The sequence below is a fragment of the Mollisia scopiformis genome (assembly GCF_001500285.1).
Source record: "Mollisia scopiformis unplaced genomic scaffold LY89scaffold_32, whole genome shotgun sequence".
Taxonomy (NCBI): Eukaryota; Fungi; Ascomycota; class Leotiomycetes; order Helotiales; family Mollisiaceae; genus Mollisia; species Mollisia scopiformis.
In genome coordinates, this window is record NW_017263612.1 from 545,185 (window position 1) to 563,748 (window position 18,564).

Genomic DNA, 18,564 nt, shown 5'->3' on the forward strand with positions numbered 1-18,564 from the left:
CCAAGTGGTGTTGCTGCAAGCTCGTTCTATACTGCACTGTTTGGTAAAACTTACTAAGTTTCCCTTTTACTCGACTAGTAAGGCCGTGTAATTTGAGAGCTTGTCAAGAGGAGTTTAAAATTTCAAGCAGGTCGTGATTAGCCGTCTGCAGGATTTTGACTGATATTCTGGATCTAATGATGTTCTGCTTCTAGTTTAGTCATAATATGTGGCTTGCTTTGCTTAGATTTAGCGACGTTACACCAACTGGGATTGCAACGACCGTTTCTCACAAGGCCCTTTCATCAATACCCATAACTCTTCAACGACGCATCTAAGCACTCGTTGAACGGTGTCCATCCAGTCCCTTTGAGCCTTGCGAGCAACTTCTCATCTTCCGTAACATCGATTTCAGTCAGATCCAGCCCTGGGTCCGGAATATCGTCAGGAAACTTATGGCCAGGTCGAATCTTTCTCAACACTTTCAACACCTGGTTCCAATTATAGGGTTTCACCCATCCGAAAATACGGCGTCCGTTCACGTCTGGGTACTTGACTGCTGCGACGTGCAATCTCGCTGTATCTCGGACATCTACCCAATATTCTATTTGAAATTAGCGTATAATATGGGAGGAATAAATGTAGAGAGACGGACGAGGAGCGACACCCTGTAGAGGTAAGACCATCCCATCACATGCCATTTTGAGGAAATTCGCTGTGGACCTGACCTCCTCTTTCAACATGACCGGTCCGAAATTGGTGTCGGGAAGCACAGCATTGATGGTAAAATGGGGCTTCTTTTCATCCCTAAATTTCCACAGCGCCTTCTCAGCCTCTGCTTTACTGGCTCCGTAAACGACCCATTGCTGGCCTTCTTGCCATTCCGATTCTGGCTTCCATGCTTCCTTGATGTCTTGCTCGTTCCAGGAATTGGAGTCGATGCGTCTTTTGACGTTGGCCATTGCGCGACATGTTGCGGCTGAGGATGAGGTATACACAAAGCTTGCTACAGATTTTTCTTTGAGGCATGACTCGAGAATACTGGTGGTGGCAGCAACGGTGGGTGGGATGACTTTACTGGCATCTTTGTCGAAAGTCTGAAAAATAGGTTAATTAGCATGTGCTTTTGAGGATGGGTGAACTTTTCTGAAAAGCAGCTCTTCTGAAGATAAGCTCGAGATTAGTGCGTTGGTCAAAGTTCGACGTACCAGAATTAATGCTACATGAGCGACAGCATGGACTCCTGGTCAAAAGTCAGCAGTCTCATTATGACTTCAATGCTGTTTGCGCATTTCGTTTGATCCTCACACACCTTTCACAGCTTCATCAAATGCGCCATCGATTGAGATGTCCGGCACAGCTACAATCTCTACCCTTCCAGCTCCATGTTTCTCATCCAGTACCTTCTTGATAGTCTGTCCCCTCTTAATTGTTCTTGTTGTCCCTCTCACGTCATACCCTGCAGCCAAGAATTGGTCTGCAACATGAGATCCAATGAAGCCATTAACTCCAGTCACAAGCACAGTATGATTAGGAGACATGATGAACAGAGTGAGATCTAAGAATGAAAGACGGATCGTCAAATTGCACAAGTGAGTTGTGGGGAGTTTCGTAGCTCTATCTATGTCCGTTCAAGCACCGCTCCAGTGATAGTTTCATTTGGAGGACTGTGTTTCCTTTATTTTAATATTGGGCAAGGTCTCCATGCCCTAAAGTATGACTACAGTATACACAACCCACCAAGAAATGCTATGTGATTTCTCGTACACTAGACCAAATCGTAAGACGGACTCCCGTTGTAGCAGCAAGGATGGTAATTCCGAACGCGAAGTGTTGCAAATAACAAATTACAAATCCGTCTAAGACGAACAATTAGCTGCATATCCAGATCCACTCTAGTTGAACTTTTGCGATGCGAGCAAGTGAGCTTTGATGTTGCTCAGTGCGCATGCGAGTAAGACTAAGGAAGCGATGAAAAGTCCGCTTTCATTTAACCTCTTTGGTAGCCAATGAACTTATTACTCGTAAATAATATCAATGAAACATCGGTCAGCTCAAAATGTCTGCATAGGCTTTGGACAGCGAAAGATAATAGATCATGTTTACGAATCAAATCACGTGGGCATTCACGGAGCCAAGCTCTTGGACTCATTCCTCATGAAAGCCTTCTAGTTTCCTTTCTGAAAGCATTTTACTCTTTACATGATTATTGATCAATCCCGGTGCCTCGAATGCAAGAAAACTTTCAAGTCTCTCCAGCATGTGGATTTGAACATTCATCGCCCACCCAAGACCACATAAAACCAGCTCTCTTACGTGCAAGCTGGCGAAACTAGAATATTTCCTGTTTAAAAGTAGTCAGTTCTCCAAATTCGATTACAACTCGAGAAAGAGAACTCACCTCCATCAGGATAAATAACCTGTCCATTCAAAAACACCCCACTGGGCCCCGCAAGGAATAAAATACAAGCTCCCATATCCGTATCATGACCATACCTCCCACTGGGATTACTAGCCTCGGAATCCAAACTACTCTTTTGATCTCCGTCACTGTCTCCCGCTGTCATCTCACTAGGAAATACTCCTGGCGCAATACTATTGACTCTAATCTTTGCTTCGACGAAAGTCGTTGCCAGCATTCTGGTGAGATGCAGGAAAGCGGCTTTGGAAGAAGCGTAGGCGAATTGGCCATTTGAAGAGCCCTTCATGACTCCAGAAATTGAAGTGATGTTCACAATGCTAGGAGAAAATCCCGGGGTACTTTCTCGTGCTTTGGCCAGGAGTGGTAGGAAGCCGGCTGAGACGAAAAACTGAGATGCGACATTCGTTTCGAAGGTTGAGGCCCAAGCTGAGGGGTCTGACTTCATAAGATGGTCTGAGATGGATTGTGCGGACTGGAAATGTAAGCTTTTCTTTATCATCAATATGTTCAGGTTGAACATCCTGTATGGGATGAGAACTTGGAAAGCCGACATTGTTGGCAGTAGAGAAAGAGTCTCACCTTGAAGTCAGGCTTTCCATTTGAATATTTGGTGTTATCATCTCGAGCAATACCAGCGTTATTGACGAGGAGATGAATTCCTTTTGGCTCGTTGGACTCCACTTCTTTTACAAGCCTTACGATCTCCTCCTTCTTGGTAACATCACCCGGAAGTCTATTTTCTTCTTAGCATTCTGCTCATAGATTTGAGACAGTGGACTCACGCAATGATCTTCCCTGGTCCAGTATTGTATTTCTCAACCACAGTGTCCAAAGCCTCCTCCCGTCGACCTGTGATGTAAACCTTTGCGCCGTTTGCAACCAGAGTTTGGGTAATCATTAATCCGATACCTGTACCTCCTCCAGTAACAATAGCTGCGTAATTGGAAACATCGAAAAGCTTGTTGACTTTCAATTGATCATTGCTTGCTGCTCCTGTGGCCATTGTCCTCGTCAATATTGGGAAATTGGGTTTGATGAAAGTGCTGCGACAAGGTTGAGAAACGAGAATAGTTCTTGAGAGTAGTTTTAACATTATGAGTGAGTATGGAATATTTCATCTATCGAGTTATATGTGCTCCGATGGAAGCTGTGACGTTGAGGTCATGACGTTGTGACATTAACCTGCAAGGCTGACAAACGCGAGCTAGTAAAACCATCAAGAGGAGCATTTCTACCCTAGGTACTTTACATTAAGTGCATGATTGCATCTGATTTCGTTCTATTGATCCTGAGTCGAAATTGCTGCTGAGCAAACTCGCTTTCCACCGATCTCAATTTTCAGCCTTGTACTACCGCATTCTATAATCAGGATGATCATGCATTCTTCAAGCGTATCGACCTACCCGTTGTCTACACCTCTTCATGATGTGGTATCCCAGAACGAAAGCTGCAATGAATCTAAGACTTGCTGCCATCCAAACACCTCTTCTTGCCATGTCGTAATATCCCTCTAGCATAACGCCAACCGCATAAGACTTCTTTGCGTTTGGTTCTCTTCTCAATGGTTTCATACCATCACTCAAACCTCCAATAAACCAAGGATTATCCCCTGTAGCTACAGCTTCGGTACTGTCATCTACTGCAGTTTGATTGCCTTGCAAGCGACTTCGATTCCTCCTTTTCAGCGAGAAAGTAAGTGCATTGATAATCCACCGTACATCAACAGACGTGAATGTCGGATATGCCCATAATTGTACGGCATTGTAGGGAGGCAACTGATCCAGGAAATCGGCCAGTATACCCAATGTTAGACCCCACAGTAGTAATGGTCTTGTTTTTTCTGCTGACCCCGCATGGTCCCCAAGGTACCAACTGTATAGTTTGCTTGTGATCGATTTTGACTCTACCTCCTCGTTCTCTTCAGGAGGATTAAAATATTCCGCAGTTGAGCTGCAAAATAGCGACTCGGAGGGTAACAGTCGAATGGCGGAGAACTGCATTTTCCCCAGGATAGATCTTATGATAGCCTTGACCGCAGCTCCTCCTCTCCTAGCAAATCTATCGGACACATCAACATATTCACAGGTTCGTGAGGATGGTGAGAGTAGAATTCGAAGAGGGACCCAATGTGTCGAGGCTACTTCTGTAGGCTGAAGATGGAATGGAGGTAGATCTGGCTGGGTCCAGAGGAACACGAAAGGGCAGAGAACCATAATTCTGCAAGTGGTGGTTAGCCGTAGACCATATGTGGAGTGATAAATGTATGCACAGGGCTTCTTACGGAACTTTACCCCAGCTTGTGCTCACTACCCGCTCCGGCAGATTACCTACAAAGAATGCATCTTCAGACGTGAGATCCAAGCCTATCTCCTCGGAAGTCTCTCGGATAGCAACAGCTTTATCGTCTTCATCTTCCGGGTCCCTTTTCCCGCCTGGCAGAGCAACATGGGACGTCCATCGGTCTCCCACCCGAGCAGCCCGCTTAATGAATACAACTTCTGGATCTCCATGTTGGACCCATGATTGCTCGAAGAACTGTTGTACGAAAGCTTCCCGAGATGTGCTATCTGCCTGCGCAAGGCAAGTGGAAGGCCAATGCTCGTAATGTGGTCGTATACGTAGGACGAGTGCGACTGAAGCTCTCCGTTTGCAGCTTTCAGGATTGGGGACGTACGGATAGGGATCAGTAATCAAGCCCGACAGCGAGTCTCGGACGGCATTTATGAGGGCTGGTGCTTCCCCTTTGACTTCCTCCTGCGACATTGGAGAGAGAGGTCGATCGGTGTAATTGCTGGGGAAGTGCTTGGTGCACGAGACGTCTTCCCCAGAATTTCCAGGTTGTTGAGCCTCGGCTGCGGATGAGTCAGCAAGGATGTTTGTATATTTTGACCTCACTCAAACCTTTAATGATTCTGTACTGTATCGTGGTCTAGACTCAAGTAAAGTCTTAAGAGAAATATGTATTGTCGAAACGGTGTTTATGTGTTTGTCCTTTTATGATTCGATTGGCAACAAGAGAAAACAAGCCAAGTCAAGATTCACCACCAACGCTTGCTTTGAGTTTGGCGCTGAATGTGTGAGCTCTTACCGACATTCTTGATTGCGTTAATTGCGATATTTACGGCTCTACCTCTTGCGGTGGTGTACTGTAATGGTGTCAACTGTCCTTCGTTGAGTGTATTATTATGTCGTCTCAACGGCGCCCCCTCTTGGCTGTCTGATGTGTCTTCTGGAGATTAAGTAATTCTTCCCATTTCATTGAGTCTGCGTTAATTCGGACCGGTGCCTAGATAGATACGGAGGACATAATGTTGATGTTCATATCATTGATTTCAGTTACACAAGATACGTTCCTTTCTAAGTCGGAATATGATGACTTGCAAACATGGAACATTCGGATTGCAGGACGGATTCAAGATCAAATCCAATTCCGAGACGTGAGAACGTCAATCAGCTCAGGTCAGTACTCCAAGCAAATATATAGCCCCTCAAGATAGCATTATTTCCACCGCTTTAAAACCACCAGCAGCGAGACAAGCACCCCTCACCACCTACTAACTCTGACCCCTCCAAACAGCACCACTCCCGATCGCATCCCTCCCAGCCACAAAAACAGTATAAACCGGCCCCTCTCCCACCACTCCCTCCATCCCTCCACTAACGTCCACCCCGCGTAGCAATCTCACCAACTGCGCCGCAAGAGCCAACCCAAGCACAACCTCCCACTTCCACCCCACCTTCTTGATTTCGCCCACAACTAATTTCACCAACAAGACCAACAGCCAAGGTAACAAGCAAAGTACAGCCCAAAGGCCGGACCCGAATTGCGTAATAGCAGAGAGCAGCGAACCAAGTGATGAAAGGAGATATAACACAAGCACTTTCAGCGGGCCAGGACGGTCGGGACTTGGAGGAGTGTAGAAAGGATCCGGGCCCGTGTTTTGGGAGTAGAAGGCTGCTTGTTCGAGATAGTACGCTGTCGGCCCTCGATTCACCGGCGCAGGAAGAGCTGGAGATGGGAAAGCACGCTGCGACAGGGAATGCTGCATCGCGAGCCAGTCCGAATTGATCCTCTGGAAAGGGCGGTTTGGACGTCTGCCCGTGGACCAGTCGATAGGATCCATTGCTATGCTGCAGTGTTTGATTTCTCGTTTTAGGGGTTCGAGCTGTGGTGGAGGGAATTGCAAGTCGGGGTGTAGGTGATGAGTGGAGGAGGATGCTCTGTGTGACTGTGCGAGGAGGCATGATTTAGAATCCATTGTGATTGAGAACAGGGCTTGAGTATGATATGAAGCGGAACAATCACAGAGGGTGTGCGTGTTTGCGTTTGTCTCCTTGTTTCTGTTTGGAACTTGCTTGATTCGAGACTGGAAGAAAAGAAGAGTAAGCCATATTTCCCAATCTTCATTCGTGGTGTGCATCGCGTCAGTTTGGTTCGCACAATAGCAAGTACCAATAATTCACTTTCTGCACCAAGAATCAGACAATAGCAAGTACCAATAATTCACTTTCAGCACCGATTCTGACATAATTGAAAATAGTTCTTGGGATGCATCCTTCCTTTTATTGTTCAAATACTCCTCGATATTGACTCTGAAGTGTATCTCGTGTTGCAGCGGCCCCTTCGCTTAAGGTATGCTGCCTAATAGGGGGTTCACGTGACGGAAGCCTTGATTTAGAATGTTCTATTTCTTCTTTAGGGCTGGATGAGTCATTTGAGAGTTTGTTTCACTTTAGTGCAATTGTGTAATATGAGACCTGATGCGGAAGATGTGAATATTGGATCGTGTTGCAGGGTTAGACAGAATGTATCTTCACTTCCGGTTTCGAGCCCTCGTCTAGATATGTATGACAATGCTCAGCTTCAACGTCTAGACTGTGTCAGCGACATAATACACCCGAGCTCCTCTTTTGCCTTATCTTCTCCCTATCGGTCTCTGTGTCAAAAGGCAAGAAGTTGAAATGTTTTCTTCTCTTCTACGAGACATGTTTCAAAGATCAAGGTTTTATATTTAAAACCTTGATAAATAAGAGTACAAAGCAGATATAAGACGCGATTGAAGCATTAAAGTACAGTAAAGTATACAGAACAAAAAACAAAATAGAACCCGGGGCCGAATTCCAAGGAACAAAGTTGCGTCCACGCTCTTCTCCCAAATCTGCTGAGGCCAGGTAAGCCAGATCAGAGTCATATAGACAAATAGTTACAATTGAAACTTGAATTACAAAAGAAATCTGAACCGGAGTTTAAGTTTGCCTCTTTTGACTTACCCATTCCTTAATCAGATATTTCCCCTGGCGCAGCATGGGCATTGGAGTATCTGGCTTCAAATTATTGGTAACAGATCACTAACAGGCAAGGAGAGCTACTTACAAAAAGGCATCTTGCAGATCGAGTCTTTGTGATTCGAAAGGTAGCTATAGGTATAGAAACTCTCGGAGACACCCGGTTTCATGACAAACTCAGCCTTTATTGTATGAGATGAAACAATATCCAGCTTTGAACTCAGCCTTTTCTTCAGGACCCCAAGGTCTTAGAGTTCCCTACTTCTCCTCTTGTCCGAACAAAGAGGTGTCTCACCCCAAGCGATATCCATGATGGGCCACTGGCTTCGCTCTCAATAGGCGAAATTAGTGGGTATCTATTCAAGCGACAACTCAAGACTATATATAGGAGAGCTTATCCTGCCAGTTTAAACCATAAGCTGATCATTGCAGATAACCTGTTCACGTGCAGGCTTTCCCACTAACTCAACAAAAATGTTCTTTGTCTTATGCTATTCCTTTTGAGAAAGCGCTAATTTGGAATTAGTACGCTAAGCAAAATTGGTCGCTTGTTTACTTTGCGCCGAGTTGTCAATTTATGGTTATGCAATATCAACTCCTTTGCGATACCTTCGATCCTTCAAAGTCATCCAAATCCAACTTCCATTCCTTGTCTACTACACCGACCTCAACTTCATTGTGTCAATCAATCAATCTTTCAGATGGCGAAGTCGAAGATAGCAGCAGCGAAGAAGGTCGTCAAGAAGAAGCCCGCGGTAAAGAAGGCTGCTGTGAAGAAGGCAGTTGTGAAGAAGCCTGCGGCGAAGAAGCCTGTTGCGAGGAAGCGCGCTGTGAGAGGACCCAGCGCTCGCAGTCTGAAGTCCAAGGGCTGGCATGCTGTGAAGAGGGACAAATCGGCTGTTGCGCTTCTGCCACAGGAAGCCGTCCGATTACCATCGAGTGTAGTTCGCAAGCCATTCGGTATATTTAACCTGATAATTAAGATCACAGTGACAAGCCGTAGCTAACATTTGGTTGATAGACAATATGAAAGACTACTTCGACCAAATCCCGGCAGAGATATTGGACAAAATCATGAGCTACATCGAAAAGGATCAGGTCACCCTCGCAGTTCTCAGCGTAACGTGCAAACGCTTTGCCAATGAGTGGAGTAACAGGACGGAAAGTCGCAAAGTTGATCTTCGGGGAAGAGTTATAGACATCTATGGGAATGCATTCACTCTCCATAGTCTCCTAGGTTTATGGATACCAGACATGCATTACCATTGGCTTGCGAACAAGTTTTTGACCACGGAAACCATGTTGGAGGACTGGCGAATGTATCAAATCGAAACGGAGGATGCCAAAGAGAGAGGTCGGGAGATCAAAAGAAGACGGCGAGAGAAGAAGGAGTGTGCTCGAGAGCGTGCTCGGGACAAGAGGTTAAAGAAGAAGAATGACCAGATGAACGAGGATCATCCAGATTGGTACGACTCCTCGGACTCGGAAAGCGAATCGTCTATCGACTTCAATAATGAAGACGAGCCTATTCTCATGAGTGAGGATTCTGAGTCAGAGGAAGACAAGGAGGATGAAGAGGATAGTGACTCGTTCATTTATGATGATGATGCCAGGGCCGGTGATTGTAAGTCTTTCCAAGAGCCCCACTCTCTTCTTGCTAATGTATTATTCTATTGGTAATTATTTGGAAGTACAAGCTTGCTGACGCTTTCATTGTTAGGGGCGGCTCGAAACGGCTTCACGGGGTGAGGGAGGACGCTTTGCGAGATTGGATGACAGAGACGATATCTCGCTGGACTAAAGGGACGATCATCACTTTCTGTGATCAAAGTGGTATGTAGTCAATAGGATCCGCTCGGTGCATTGAGTTGCCATACGTTCGTACATAAAGATTTGTCTCCGAACGCAAATGAATGTAGGAATAAAAATCCGAAGACGTCTTGAACACATAGAGTAAACTACATTTTCGTATTCGGCGAGTCTAGTACTCTTTTTGGTGTTTGATATGTTGATATTTGAACCACTGTTTTCTTTTCTAATGATCTTGTGTCTGACTACAAATACTATCACTCGCTATTGATGGCCACGAGATTCGATACCTTGTGTTGTGTTAACTTGACCATTTCATCAAGTCAGGCAACGCGGACTTGCGTATCAACTCGCTATCAAGGAAGGCTGAAGTTTGAAGAGCTTTGGAAAGTGGATGTTAGATTGAGCATGAGAGAAAAAGCTCCAGGTGGCCGAATCCTGTTCACGTCACTTCCGAATAAGGGTACCTCACGAATCGCGGGGCAAAGAGACGATCCCACATTCCAAGTCATTCTAGAGTTCGTTGTTGCCATAAAATAGAATTACGAAAACCGACTTTAGAAATACTCAAATGACTATAATATTAACACAATCCTTCCCCCGATTTGCACTTCGCCTCGCATGATTATACCGTCTCGCGAACATCCTCTCTTAGAATAAAATAGCCATGACTCCACAGTCGACACAACACTACATTCAAGTACATTTAAAACAGGCAAGTCTCAGATCAAATTCAGCACAATAGACGTTTTCTTACTATTTGATCAAAATTTCCCCCTGCTACAAGTTGGGCAGCGGAGATGTTTGCTACAAATTTGTTAATAACAAGCGGCCATTGAGAAATTGAGAGAACCACTTACAAAAACGCTTGATGGGCGGCATGTGTTAGTTCTCCCATCGGCCTACGGTATATATCTAGTGCAGCGGTTGCTTGTGGGGGATCGATCCTTGCACCAGTGCCATTCGGAATGCACACAAAAATGTCATCGAATTGCTGTCTGCGGCGAGTCCTCTCCACCAGGAGAGCGGGTGCAGCAAGACCTTGGACGGTTTCACTATTCAACGTGGGCCAAAACCATTCTTTCAAAGCCCTGCCTGCTTGATCTGCAGCCCTGTCGAAGCCGTAGCCCTATTCACGAATTAGTATGAGCTTGTGAGACCAAGGGCACAGCGGCCAATGTATTCTGGAATCTTATTCCGAGAATCCAGCTCCCTAATTTCCTGTGGAGCATCAAAGACGTACGTTTCTAGCCGGTGTACCTATACCCATGATTGGGATAGCTATAGTACGGACAGCAGGCCAGACTTGGGCAATCCCGCCAATACTCGCAATAGATAATGCCGCAATATTAACAGCCGCACCAGGCAGTACAGTTGGATTCGCTTTACGATGGTCAGCATGGCTCGTTTGACAAGTTTCAGCATAGCACTTACACGCCTCCCTCAAAGCTATATAGTAACACTGTCTTACTGTCCAACAAATTAGCATTGCAAATTCCCTGGGAAATATTTTGCAAATTTGATATCTCTAAGCTAGAGCTTGCTGATAGACAAATAACATTTGCCACGTCCAGCACCGCGCGCAAAATCTAAATGAGAATAGGCTTACGATGATAATCGGCTCTTTGAATCGGTGTCCCTATCCCAGGCGGGTAAACATGGGCTGGAATTGCAGCTTGGGCGACTATAGCATCAACTTCACAGTGTACAAGGACGTGCATCGTATTCAGGCGGCTATTAGCAAAGGCTGGATCTCATCAGCTGCAGTCTACCTTTGAGGATTTCAAGCTTACGTGGCATTGCTTGTGCTGTCAGTTGGGGCAATCCTGCGGGACGAGCTGCGGCTAGGAACCCAGTCGCTAACGTTCCCACAGGTACGAAAGGATCATCTGCAAGAGTCAACCATTCGGCTTGAAAGAGATTCGAGGTATTATTTATCAGCATCGTGTTATCAGTCGGTATTACCATTGCATCACATGGATAATTGATAAGTTTCGTTTTCTTCAAATGGATTCTCGTAGGCCATGGCGCTGGCGCCACTGGCGCCAGCACCGGACGCGCAGGCCAAGGGCAGGGCACCATGAGTAACGATGGTCTTTGGAAGTGGTCAAGAGGAGTGTTAGGTGGAATGAGGGCCGCAGGCCAAGGTTCTGGCACACTACACAACAAATTAGCAGCGAGTAAATCAAACAGGTAAAGCTGATAGATGCTTAGAGCTTCGCTAGCTACGCGCTTTATCAAGAGCCTGTAAAGGAGAACCATCTATTTGGCCTTGATATCTCAATTTCTGGGCCCCAGAGTTGCCGTACAAAATGACAGCAAAGAGTTGTAGGATCAGGCTTACCAAGTCCGACCAGGTACAATCCATGGGCCAATGCAATTTTGTTGTTCAAAACCAGCCACAACTCCATTTCTACGCTGGCGGCTGTTAAATGCCGTGTCTGTCATTGCGCCCGGACCTCCTAGGCTGGGAGGCCCATTTGGAAGTGCACCGGCCGCTGAAGCTGCTGTTGACATCGCCATCGCGCGAAGTGATCGATTACTTGGCGTTTCAAAAGGATTACTATAGGAGCGGGGTTCGCGAGGACTCTCAGTTTATTACATTAAGACCCGCTTTCATGAGAAAATGGCCGGACTCGGCTCTCTTTCAAGTCTTTCATTGACAATTGACCTGTTGCGACTCCCCGTCTTTCCCGAACAAAGAAAAGGTTCGATTCAGCTGAAGAAAGAAGACGACAAGGAGATTGAGACAGGGGACGAGGGAAAGACAGTCCAGTCTTGATTGACAGGAAAATCTTTCAAGTGAACAATTGAATGTAGCATCAAAATATTATATTGATTCGCTGACACGAAAAGCCATTATGATGTGCTTCTATGCAATCTAAAGTTATTTGTGTGGTAACATTGATTGAGTACGCAGATTTACACAAAAGAAATCAGAGTCAAGCTTCAGAGCAGTCATTGTAAGATCGATAAAATATAATAATAGAACGACAACTCGAGAACAGTGTCAAAACCGATACGGAGGGATGAAGAACGACCACCTCAGATAGTTCCGTTCAAATCCATGAAGGTGGTAGTCCCACCCTCCATTACCATCCCACTTCGATTTGGTATAAGCAACATAATTCTCTCTCTGCTCTCTGGTAGCATCTCTCAAGCTAGCAATCTAAATGACATTCTGCGTTCTTGCTCGACTTCTGTAGTTTTTTCGAGATGTAAGCGGCATGCCCGAATAATTGTAATTATAGGCATGAAGGTAAAGATGGCCTCTCTTGTCCAATCTAGCATAAACGCACTCCCACCACCAGGGATTCTTTTCTGGACGGCCGAGCCGGCGAAACCCGATGAAGACACCGGCGCCGAGTGGAACACAGCGTTTGTCGGGTACGTTCAGACCGATCCAGAATCTTCCTGGAGGAATATATTTTAGCAAGGCATCGGGAGCAACTTGCTGCTGATTTCCATCCAGATAGTCAACGACGAATGGGCCATTTTGGTACTTCATTGTCCCTTCCAGCTCATGTTGATTCAGGAAATCTGGAATTCCGCCCAACGGAGCCAATTTTAGTGATGGCACCTCCTCTTGGCTCTGAACTGCTTCAACGTACTGTACCCAAAGATCTGATGTTGCTTGCTCTTCACTATCAGACGAGTTGTACCAGAAGACTTGCTATTCCCGATTGGGTGCAGTAGGGACTTCATCGGCTTCTATCCACTGGTCTGATAGCCAGAGCCATTGAGGGAACAGATCCAAATGTTTCTCCCAACCCCACGGCTGATTGACATCTAAGCGATTGGGATAATTTTCAAGATCTCTTCCTGCTTTTTGAAGAACTTTGTCTACTGGAAATCCGCCCTTTTGTCGCTTTCTGGGTTTCGCGAGGACTTTCTTGGCCTTCATGTTGATCGCTTGATAGCTAAGACAGCAAAGTATGGGTCACTGCAATGTGATTGAGCTCGAACTTATTCAGTGTCGCGATGAAAGCATCGAATAAAGCACTGCTCCACATGGACGCAAACAGCACAATTTCATTGAATTCTTTCAAACACATACTCACCAACTCTACAAGCGAAAACAGCCAGGACAATAAAATGGGATACACTGCATAAAGAAACTCGGAGTCAAGTTTAGGAATGACGCTTCAAAAACCAGTCCAATCTTGAGATTGCATACTAAGAATGACTTTCAAAACCTATATGGAGGCAAGAAAAAAGCCGCTCTGAGCTCATTACGAACCCAGCCATGACCATGATAGAGAACACCCTTGTCATCCCAGTGTTGTGTCCCTTGGGTGACATACTTTTGTATCTGCTGCCTCGTAGCCGTTGCCAGACTCGCAATCCAGATGACATCTCGCTGTTTTGGTCGGAACCTGTAGTTATCAAGAGGTGTGAGGGGCATTCCCAGATAGTTGTAGTTATAAGCATGAAGAAATACACGTCCTCTTTTATCTAGTTTGGCATACACACACTCCCACCACCAAGGATTTTTCCTGTAGATAAATTAGTGTGCGCTTTTGATAAAATTATAAAAGCCGAAAAGCTTGTTCGAAGGAGCCGAAACATATTGCTTTGGGATAAGCAGCCCCTAATGATCCCGAAGATCTCGGTGAAAATCAATGCAAAACAAGGGCAGAGTTTGACGTACTGTGGACGACCATTTCTGCGAAAGCCGACAAAGACACCGGCAGAGAGCGGCATGCACCGACTATCTTGAACATTGACTCCGATCCAGAAGGGTCCGGGAGGTACAATTTCCAATTTGGCGTCTGAGAGGCCTCTGTAGGTCGGGTCTGAAATAATGACAAAAGGACCATTGTGATTGTACATGTATCCTTCGGCGGGTGGTTGAGGGAGAAAATCCGGGACTCCTCCCCATGGGGCAAGTTGCAATGACGGTACTTCATCCTGAGTCTGAACAGCCTCGATATATGCCGATCACACATCGGCGGCATCTTGGCCCGAATCAGTCTTCCATTCCAGTGAGGGCGGTTCGGGGACTTGGTCGGCTGCTATCCAGTCGTCTGAGAGCCAGAGCCACTGAGGAAATAGGTCCAAGTGTGGCTCCCAGAACCAAGGAATATTAGTGCATTTTGAGAGGTTTAAGTCTTCTCTGCCACTATTTTTGTACACCTCGGATACTGGAAACCCTCCTCTTCGAAAGCCCATAATGGAAGATCGATACTGTACTTATGAATGTACTAGTATGCGTCTATAAGATCATGAAAATGACGAACTCTGCGAAATAAAAATGAACAAGATATCACATATGTGCAATTCAAGAGCGACAAAAACAACAATTTTTTAGATGAAAACATCAGACAAAGCGACTCGACCCGGACGCAAGCAGAATAATATTCAAGTACTATTTTATGACCAACTCGACAAGCGAAAACAGCCAGGAAAATAAAAATAGGGGTAGAGTTCATTCCTGAGGCACACAATGGTATGGCACGAATCTCCTGCGTGACTGAGGCTTACCCCGCATCCACTCGGAGGACTTTCCCGAATGCAGCTTTGCATCCGATGCATGCAAGCAGTCCATTCTGGAAACTTTCCCAACAAAAAATTCAGACAAGGGTTCGGACCGAGGTGTGCCGCGTGAGGCGTACCTGAGCTCCGATGACAGCTCGTCATTGTGAAAGAGGCATGCGATGTACAGCACGAGATCATCGAAGAGAGGGATCGCGGACTAATAGAACTGTCATTACCAACGCCGGTTCGCCTTGATGATCTGTTAGCCGTATTTGATAGTGCCCAGGAACTCCATTCTTGTCATCAAGAGATTGCCTCGATAGACTCATCCACCACTACATGTCGTTGTCGAACCTCCGTGCTATCGATATCGACTTTGCTCTTCCCGTTTGCCCCTGTACTTCTAGTCACCATAGGTTCCTCTCTCTTCTTGTGGTCCTTTGCAGGCGTGAATCTCTTCTTGACGGCTTGGATCATCTTCGTGAACCAATAAAAGTTCAGGGTGTTGAGCACAACATTGCTACCCAAGTATGTAAAAGCCAGCCAAATTGGAACGTACTCTTCGCCCGCGAAGCGCATGATGTCATTGTGGAGAGGAACTGCACTTTTGCCTGCAGCAGCATCCGCAGCAGACGCTGTTCCATTGCCTAGGGCATCGAAATGAATGCTGGTTGTAGCCGGCTGGTGGTGAAGAGCCCTCCAGACATCTTGGTATACACGAACGGATTGGTATGTTCCCCAGCATAGACGGCAGCAGAAAAATGTGAACAGCAGCATGAGCCCGTTGTATAGTTGTGCCTTCGAGCCGGTCATATCAAGTTTGTCGAAGAACCAGTGAAAGTTCAAGAACGGCGAGGACATTTCGTAGAGGATAAAGGTGCAACTATAGAAGTTTACGAATGGTCTCTATAATAGCACATTAGCATGCATGTATCAGGGCAGCAGAAGTAGATTGCATACAAAACCAAAAGAGAACACCAGGAGGGCGCTGATAGCATGGGCGAGCATGCCAAATCCAAAGACTTTGACATGTTGGATCGTAATCATCAAATCCCAGAGAAAGTATCCCGCGGCCAGTCCTTGAATCATACCGCAACCCCCGGTGTATCCCCAAACTCTTTGCTGCCAATCCATGTTACTTCGCTCTTCATCGACGTACATGACCCATAGCGCCAGGAAGGTGATCAAGGTACTCTGGAACAATGAAACAACATGGACGTCCCAGTTGATTTTCCGGTCTAACGATAATTTCGGATATCTGACTGGAAAGAGGATATTGGAAATCCATGGTGCTACGACAATGTTGATAAAGGAGTAGGCAAAGAATGATCCAATAACTTCGTGAATGTGGAGAGGAAGAGTTGGGAAAGACAGTCGCTGAGCAAGAGGAGATACAGCTTCGGCAAGCCACTGGGGACAAGGTATAGGATCGCGCATTTTGGTCGGAGATAGTGAGGAGGGAAAATGTAGGACGGGAGGTCAATTTTATTCCTTATCGTAGCACACACTCCCAGCACGAGGAGTGCGCAATGTGACTGTGCTGCAGGTTTGACAGCTCGAGGAGTCTGCAGGCAGAGTGACGAAGTCGAGGATTTACCCAAGAGCCAAGCTAAGCGCAAGCTGATGCACTGAACGCGTCTAACCGCTTCCGGAATTTTGTTGGGCTGGCCGACACCAGGATTCTGAACCGGGGGTCCAGTGAACGACGAACATGTAACTTTTGATGTTTGCAGTTCACAAATCGTTTTCGCGGGTGACCAGCTATCTTTATACATTTCAACGGTGCCATTTATTACACATCGAGCCATACAGCTGCTTGCACGGAATGACCGTCTTGACCCCAATCCGTTTGTAGCCTGATATATGCACGTGAACTAGGTACTGGTGGGAGCAGGCGTCCACGTGAGTCAGAATTACAGCCCTACCAGCAAATTCTAGGCACAGCAGGCTCCGCTTTACTGCTCGCTGACCACTTCGCCGTTGTATACGGTAATTCTATCCGGTGCTGGGTCGTAAACGACATCTTGAATCGTCCTTCTGGCCCTGAATGACTTTGACCCGGTGCTTAACTTACTCCCAAAGACAACAAATTCTGCTGGATCAGAGACATCAATATCGATCTCATATGGAGTTGATTGAACGATGCCCATTGCCAGCTTAGCACGATTCGAGACGCATTGCTACACCGATCAGTCAGCCATCATGCAATCCTTCGGCTTCTCCAACTCACCAATAGCAAGTCTGTATCCTGCTTCGTGCCTGCTTGATACAAACCCACACCTAAGCTGGCCAGAGCAAGTGGATCTGCCGAGCCTTGAGGTGTGAAGGCATTTCCAACGTTATTCACACCAATGACCGCATTCATGCCGTATTTTCTGATGACCTGTAGAACTTGAAGTGTACCTCGAACCCGTTGGCTTCCCTCATCCTTCTCAGTCGGTCTACCCATCATGAAAAGATCAGAACTTGGAAGTCCAACGAATGATATAGGCAGTCCGCGAACTTGTTCTTGCAGCTGCTCCCATTCTTCGGTTGTGAAGAGTGTAAGTCGAGTGCAGTGGCCAAAGATGATGGTTCTGTAAGTAGGGTAGTTGAAGTTCGAGGGCCAGTTCATCTTGTGTAGCAATCTGAGAGCTTCAATGACCATGCTTTGCTTGTTTGGGTCCAAGTTGTAGTCGATATGAAAGTCCAGGTGCAACTTGTACCGCTTGGCTATCTTAATTGCGTACTCAATGTTGGCAATCTGCTTATGAAGATCACCATTTGACTCGACATACGGCGTACTGCCAAATGCCTCAACGCCAGGTTTGCTTGCAGCGTTCTCGAGCATTCTCTGCATGGCTCTACCGCTATCCCTGTAGGAGAAAATAGGATCCTGGGCGAAAACACAAATTTGAATATGGCATCGATCAGAAAACTCCTCCTTGAGGGCGAGACCAGCTTCGAGACACTTCAATTTGACCCCCAAATCGACTTCGACAAAGGCTCTCATGTGCGTTACACCGAAATTGATGCTTTCTTGAATCAAAGCTCGTCCTCGCTCCATGAGATCTTCAAGATCAAATCTTGCTTTGGCTTCGCCTACAAAGTCATGAGAATAGGGGACTAGGAGACGACGAAATCAACCCACTTGTCAATTTCATTGCCTCAGCAAAGTCTCCCTTCTCAATCTCCAGATCTGCATACTTCGGGTGAGACAGAAGGTAAGATTTGTCGAGATGAATGTGAGGATGGCACAGAGAAGGGACCAAAAGACCGCCGTAAGGTTGATCAGGTTGAGACTCCGTCATGGAAGTGATCACACCTTGCTTGCAACATACATCATACTGGACATTCTCGGGCTTTCCAGCAATATATACTCCTTGGAAGTTCAGCTCCGCACTGTCAGTCGAAGAGGCATAGCTGCATGACGACATATTGGCCAAGATATTTTGCGTGAGTAACCGTAGAAATTTAAAGTCTCAAAATGAGAATGCAACCACACGGGCAGCAGCCGCAAGAACGCGGTCGATAATCAGAAGATGTAAATATCATATCATGAAAAAAAACCTACGACATGTGAGCGGGGAGAAAAGGATAAAATGAAGCTA

General features: G+C 46.2%; 10 protein-coding genes across 10 annotated transcripts; 1 reads left to right on the plus strand and 9 right to left on the minus strand.

Annotated features, from left to right (window-relative positions):
- Nucleotides 1-8: 8 nt before the first annotated feature.
- LY89DRAFT_659025 (NAD-P-binding protein) lies at nucleotides 9-1,520 on the minus strand (the record flags this gene model as incomplete). Its single annotated transcript, XM_018212499.1, has 4 exons — nucleotides 9-583; nucleotides 635-1,076; nucleotides 1,188-1,222; nucleotides 1,292-1,520. The coding sequence occupies 4 exons, from the start codon at nucleotides 1,518-1,520 to the stop codon at nucleotides 285-287; spliced, it is 1,005 nt and encodes a 334-aa protein (XP_018062939.1). The 3' UTR covers nucleotides 9-284.
- Nucleotides 1,521-2,327: 807 nt separating this feature from the next.
- Nucleotides 2,328-3,814, minus strand: LY89DRAFT_764771 (putative Rhamnolipids biosynthesis 3-oxoacyl-reductase; the record flags this gene model as incomplete). The annotated part of the gene is made up of 3 exons (XM_018221647.1): nucleotides 3,184-3,814; nucleotides 2,981-3,134; nucleotides 2,328-2,873 (listed from the first exon to the last, which is right to left on the minus strand). Exons 1-3 carry the CDS (start codon nucleotides 3,492-3,494, stop codon nucleotides 2,328-2,330), a joined length of 1,011 nt encoding a protein of 336 aa, XP_018062940.1. The 5' UTR covers nucleotides 3,495-3,814.
- Nucleotides 3,508-5,199, minus strand: LY89DRAFT_659026 (putative NUDIX family hydrolase). The gene is made up of 2 exons (XM_018212500.1): nucleotides 4,683-5,199; nucleotides 3,508-4,618 (listed from the first exon to the last, which is right to left on the minus strand). Exons 1-2 carry the CDS (start codon nucleotides 5,162-5,164, stop codon nucleotides 3,787-3,789), a joined length of 1,314 nt encoding a protein of 437 aa, XP_018062941.1. The 5' UTR covers nucleotides 5,165-5,199; the 3' UTR covers nucleotides 3,508-3,786.
- Nucleotides 5,200-5,730: 531 nt separating this feature from the next.
- Nucleotides 5,731-6,964, minus strand: LY89DRAFT_334441 (uncharacterized protein). Its single transcript, XM_018206812.1, has 3 exons — nucleotides 5,977-6,964; nucleotides 5,950-5,952; nucleotides 5,731-5,855 (listed from the first exon to the last, which is right to left on the minus strand). Exons 1-3 carry the CDS (start codon nucleotides 6,820-6,822, stop codon nucleotides 5,820-5,822), a joined length of 885 nt encoding a protein of 294 aa, XP_018062942.1. The 5' UTR covers nucleotides 6,823-6,964; the 3' UTR covers nucleotides 5,731-5,819.
- Nucleotides 6,965-8,217: 1,253 nt separating this feature from the next.
- On the plus strand, nucleotides 8,218-9,436 carry LY89DRAFT_764773 (uncharacterized protein; the record flags this gene model as incomplete). Its single annotated transcript, XM_018221648.1, has 3 exons — nucleotides 8,218-8,647; nucleotides 8,709-9,311; nucleotides 9,408-9,436. Coding segments are annotated over 3 exons (1,062 nt in total), but the record flags the coding sequence as incomplete, so codon positions are not given.
- Nucleotides 9,437-10,059: 623 nt separating this feature from the next.
- Nucleotides 10,060-12,238, minus strand: LY89DRAFT_788947 (uncharacterized protein). The gene is made up of 7 exons (XM_018223211.1): nucleotides 11,841-12,238; nucleotides 11,290-11,654; nucleotides 11,106-11,243; nucleotides 10,931-10,966; nucleotides 10,740-10,879; nucleotides 10,357-10,625; nucleotides 10,060-10,303 (listed from the first exon to the last, which is right to left on the minus strand). The coding sequence occupies exons 1-7, from the start codon at nucleotides 12,017-12,019 to the stop codon at nucleotides 10,261-10,263; spliced, it is 1,170 nt and encodes a 389-aa protein (XP_018062944.1). The 5' UTR covers nucleotides 12,020-12,238; the 3' UTR covers nucleotides 10,060-10,260.
- A 79-nt stretch (nucleotides 12,239-12,317) lies between these two features.
- On the minus strand, nucleotides 12,318-13,400 carry LY89DRAFT_788948 (uncharacterized protein; the record flags this gene model as incomplete). The annotated part of the gene is made up of 2 exons (XM_018223212.1): nucleotides 12,318-13,133; nucleotides 13,197-13,400. 2 exons carry the CDS (start codon nucleotides 13,398-13,400, stop codon nucleotides 12,666-12,668), a joined length of 672 nt encoding a protein of 223 aa, XP_018062945.1. The 3' UTR covers nucleotides 12,318-12,665.
- A 285-nt stretch (nucleotides 13,401-13,685) lies between these two features.
- On the minus strand, nucleotides 13,686-14,668 carry LY89DRAFT_741943 (uncharacterized protein; the record flags this gene model as incomplete). Its single annotated transcript, XM_018220775.1, has 3 exons — nucleotides 13,686-13,992; nucleotides 14,148-14,407; nucleotides 14,444-14,668. The coding sequence occupies 3 exons, from the start codon at nucleotides 14,666-14,668 to the stop codon at nucleotides 13,686-13,688; spliced, it is 792 nt and encodes a 263-aa protein (XP_018062946.1).
- Nucleotides 14,669-15,102: 434 nt separating this feature from the next.
- On the minus strand, nucleotides 15,103-16,497 carry LY89DRAFT_334460 (DUF887-domain-containing protein). Its single transcript, XM_018206813.1, has 2 exons — nucleotides 15,935-16,497; nucleotides 15,103-15,880 (listed from the first exon to the last, which is right to left on the minus strand). The coding sequence occupies exons 1-2, from the start codon at nucleotides 16,409-16,411 to the stop codon at nucleotides 15,278-15,280; spliced, it is 1,080 nt and encodes a 359-aa protein (XP_018062947.1). The 5' UTR covers nucleotides 16,412-16,497; the 3' UTR covers nucleotides 15,103-15,277.
- A 254-nt stretch (nucleotides 16,498-16,751) lies between these two features.
- On the minus strand, nucleotides 16,752-18,523 carry LY89DRAFT_691020 (Metallo-dependent hydrolase). The gene is made up of 3 exons (XM_018216213.1): nucleotides 18,105-18,523; nucleotides 17,205-18,055; nucleotides 16,752-17,154 (listed from the first exon to the last, which is right to left on the minus strand). Exons 1-3 carry the CDS (start codon nucleotides 18,388-18,390, stop codon nucleotides 16,930-16,932), a joined length of 1,362 nt encoding a protein of 453 aa, XP_018062948.1. The 5' UTR covers nucleotides 18,391-18,523; the 3' UTR covers nucleotides 16,752-16,929.
- Nucleotides 18,524-18,564: the final 41 nt, after the last annotated feature.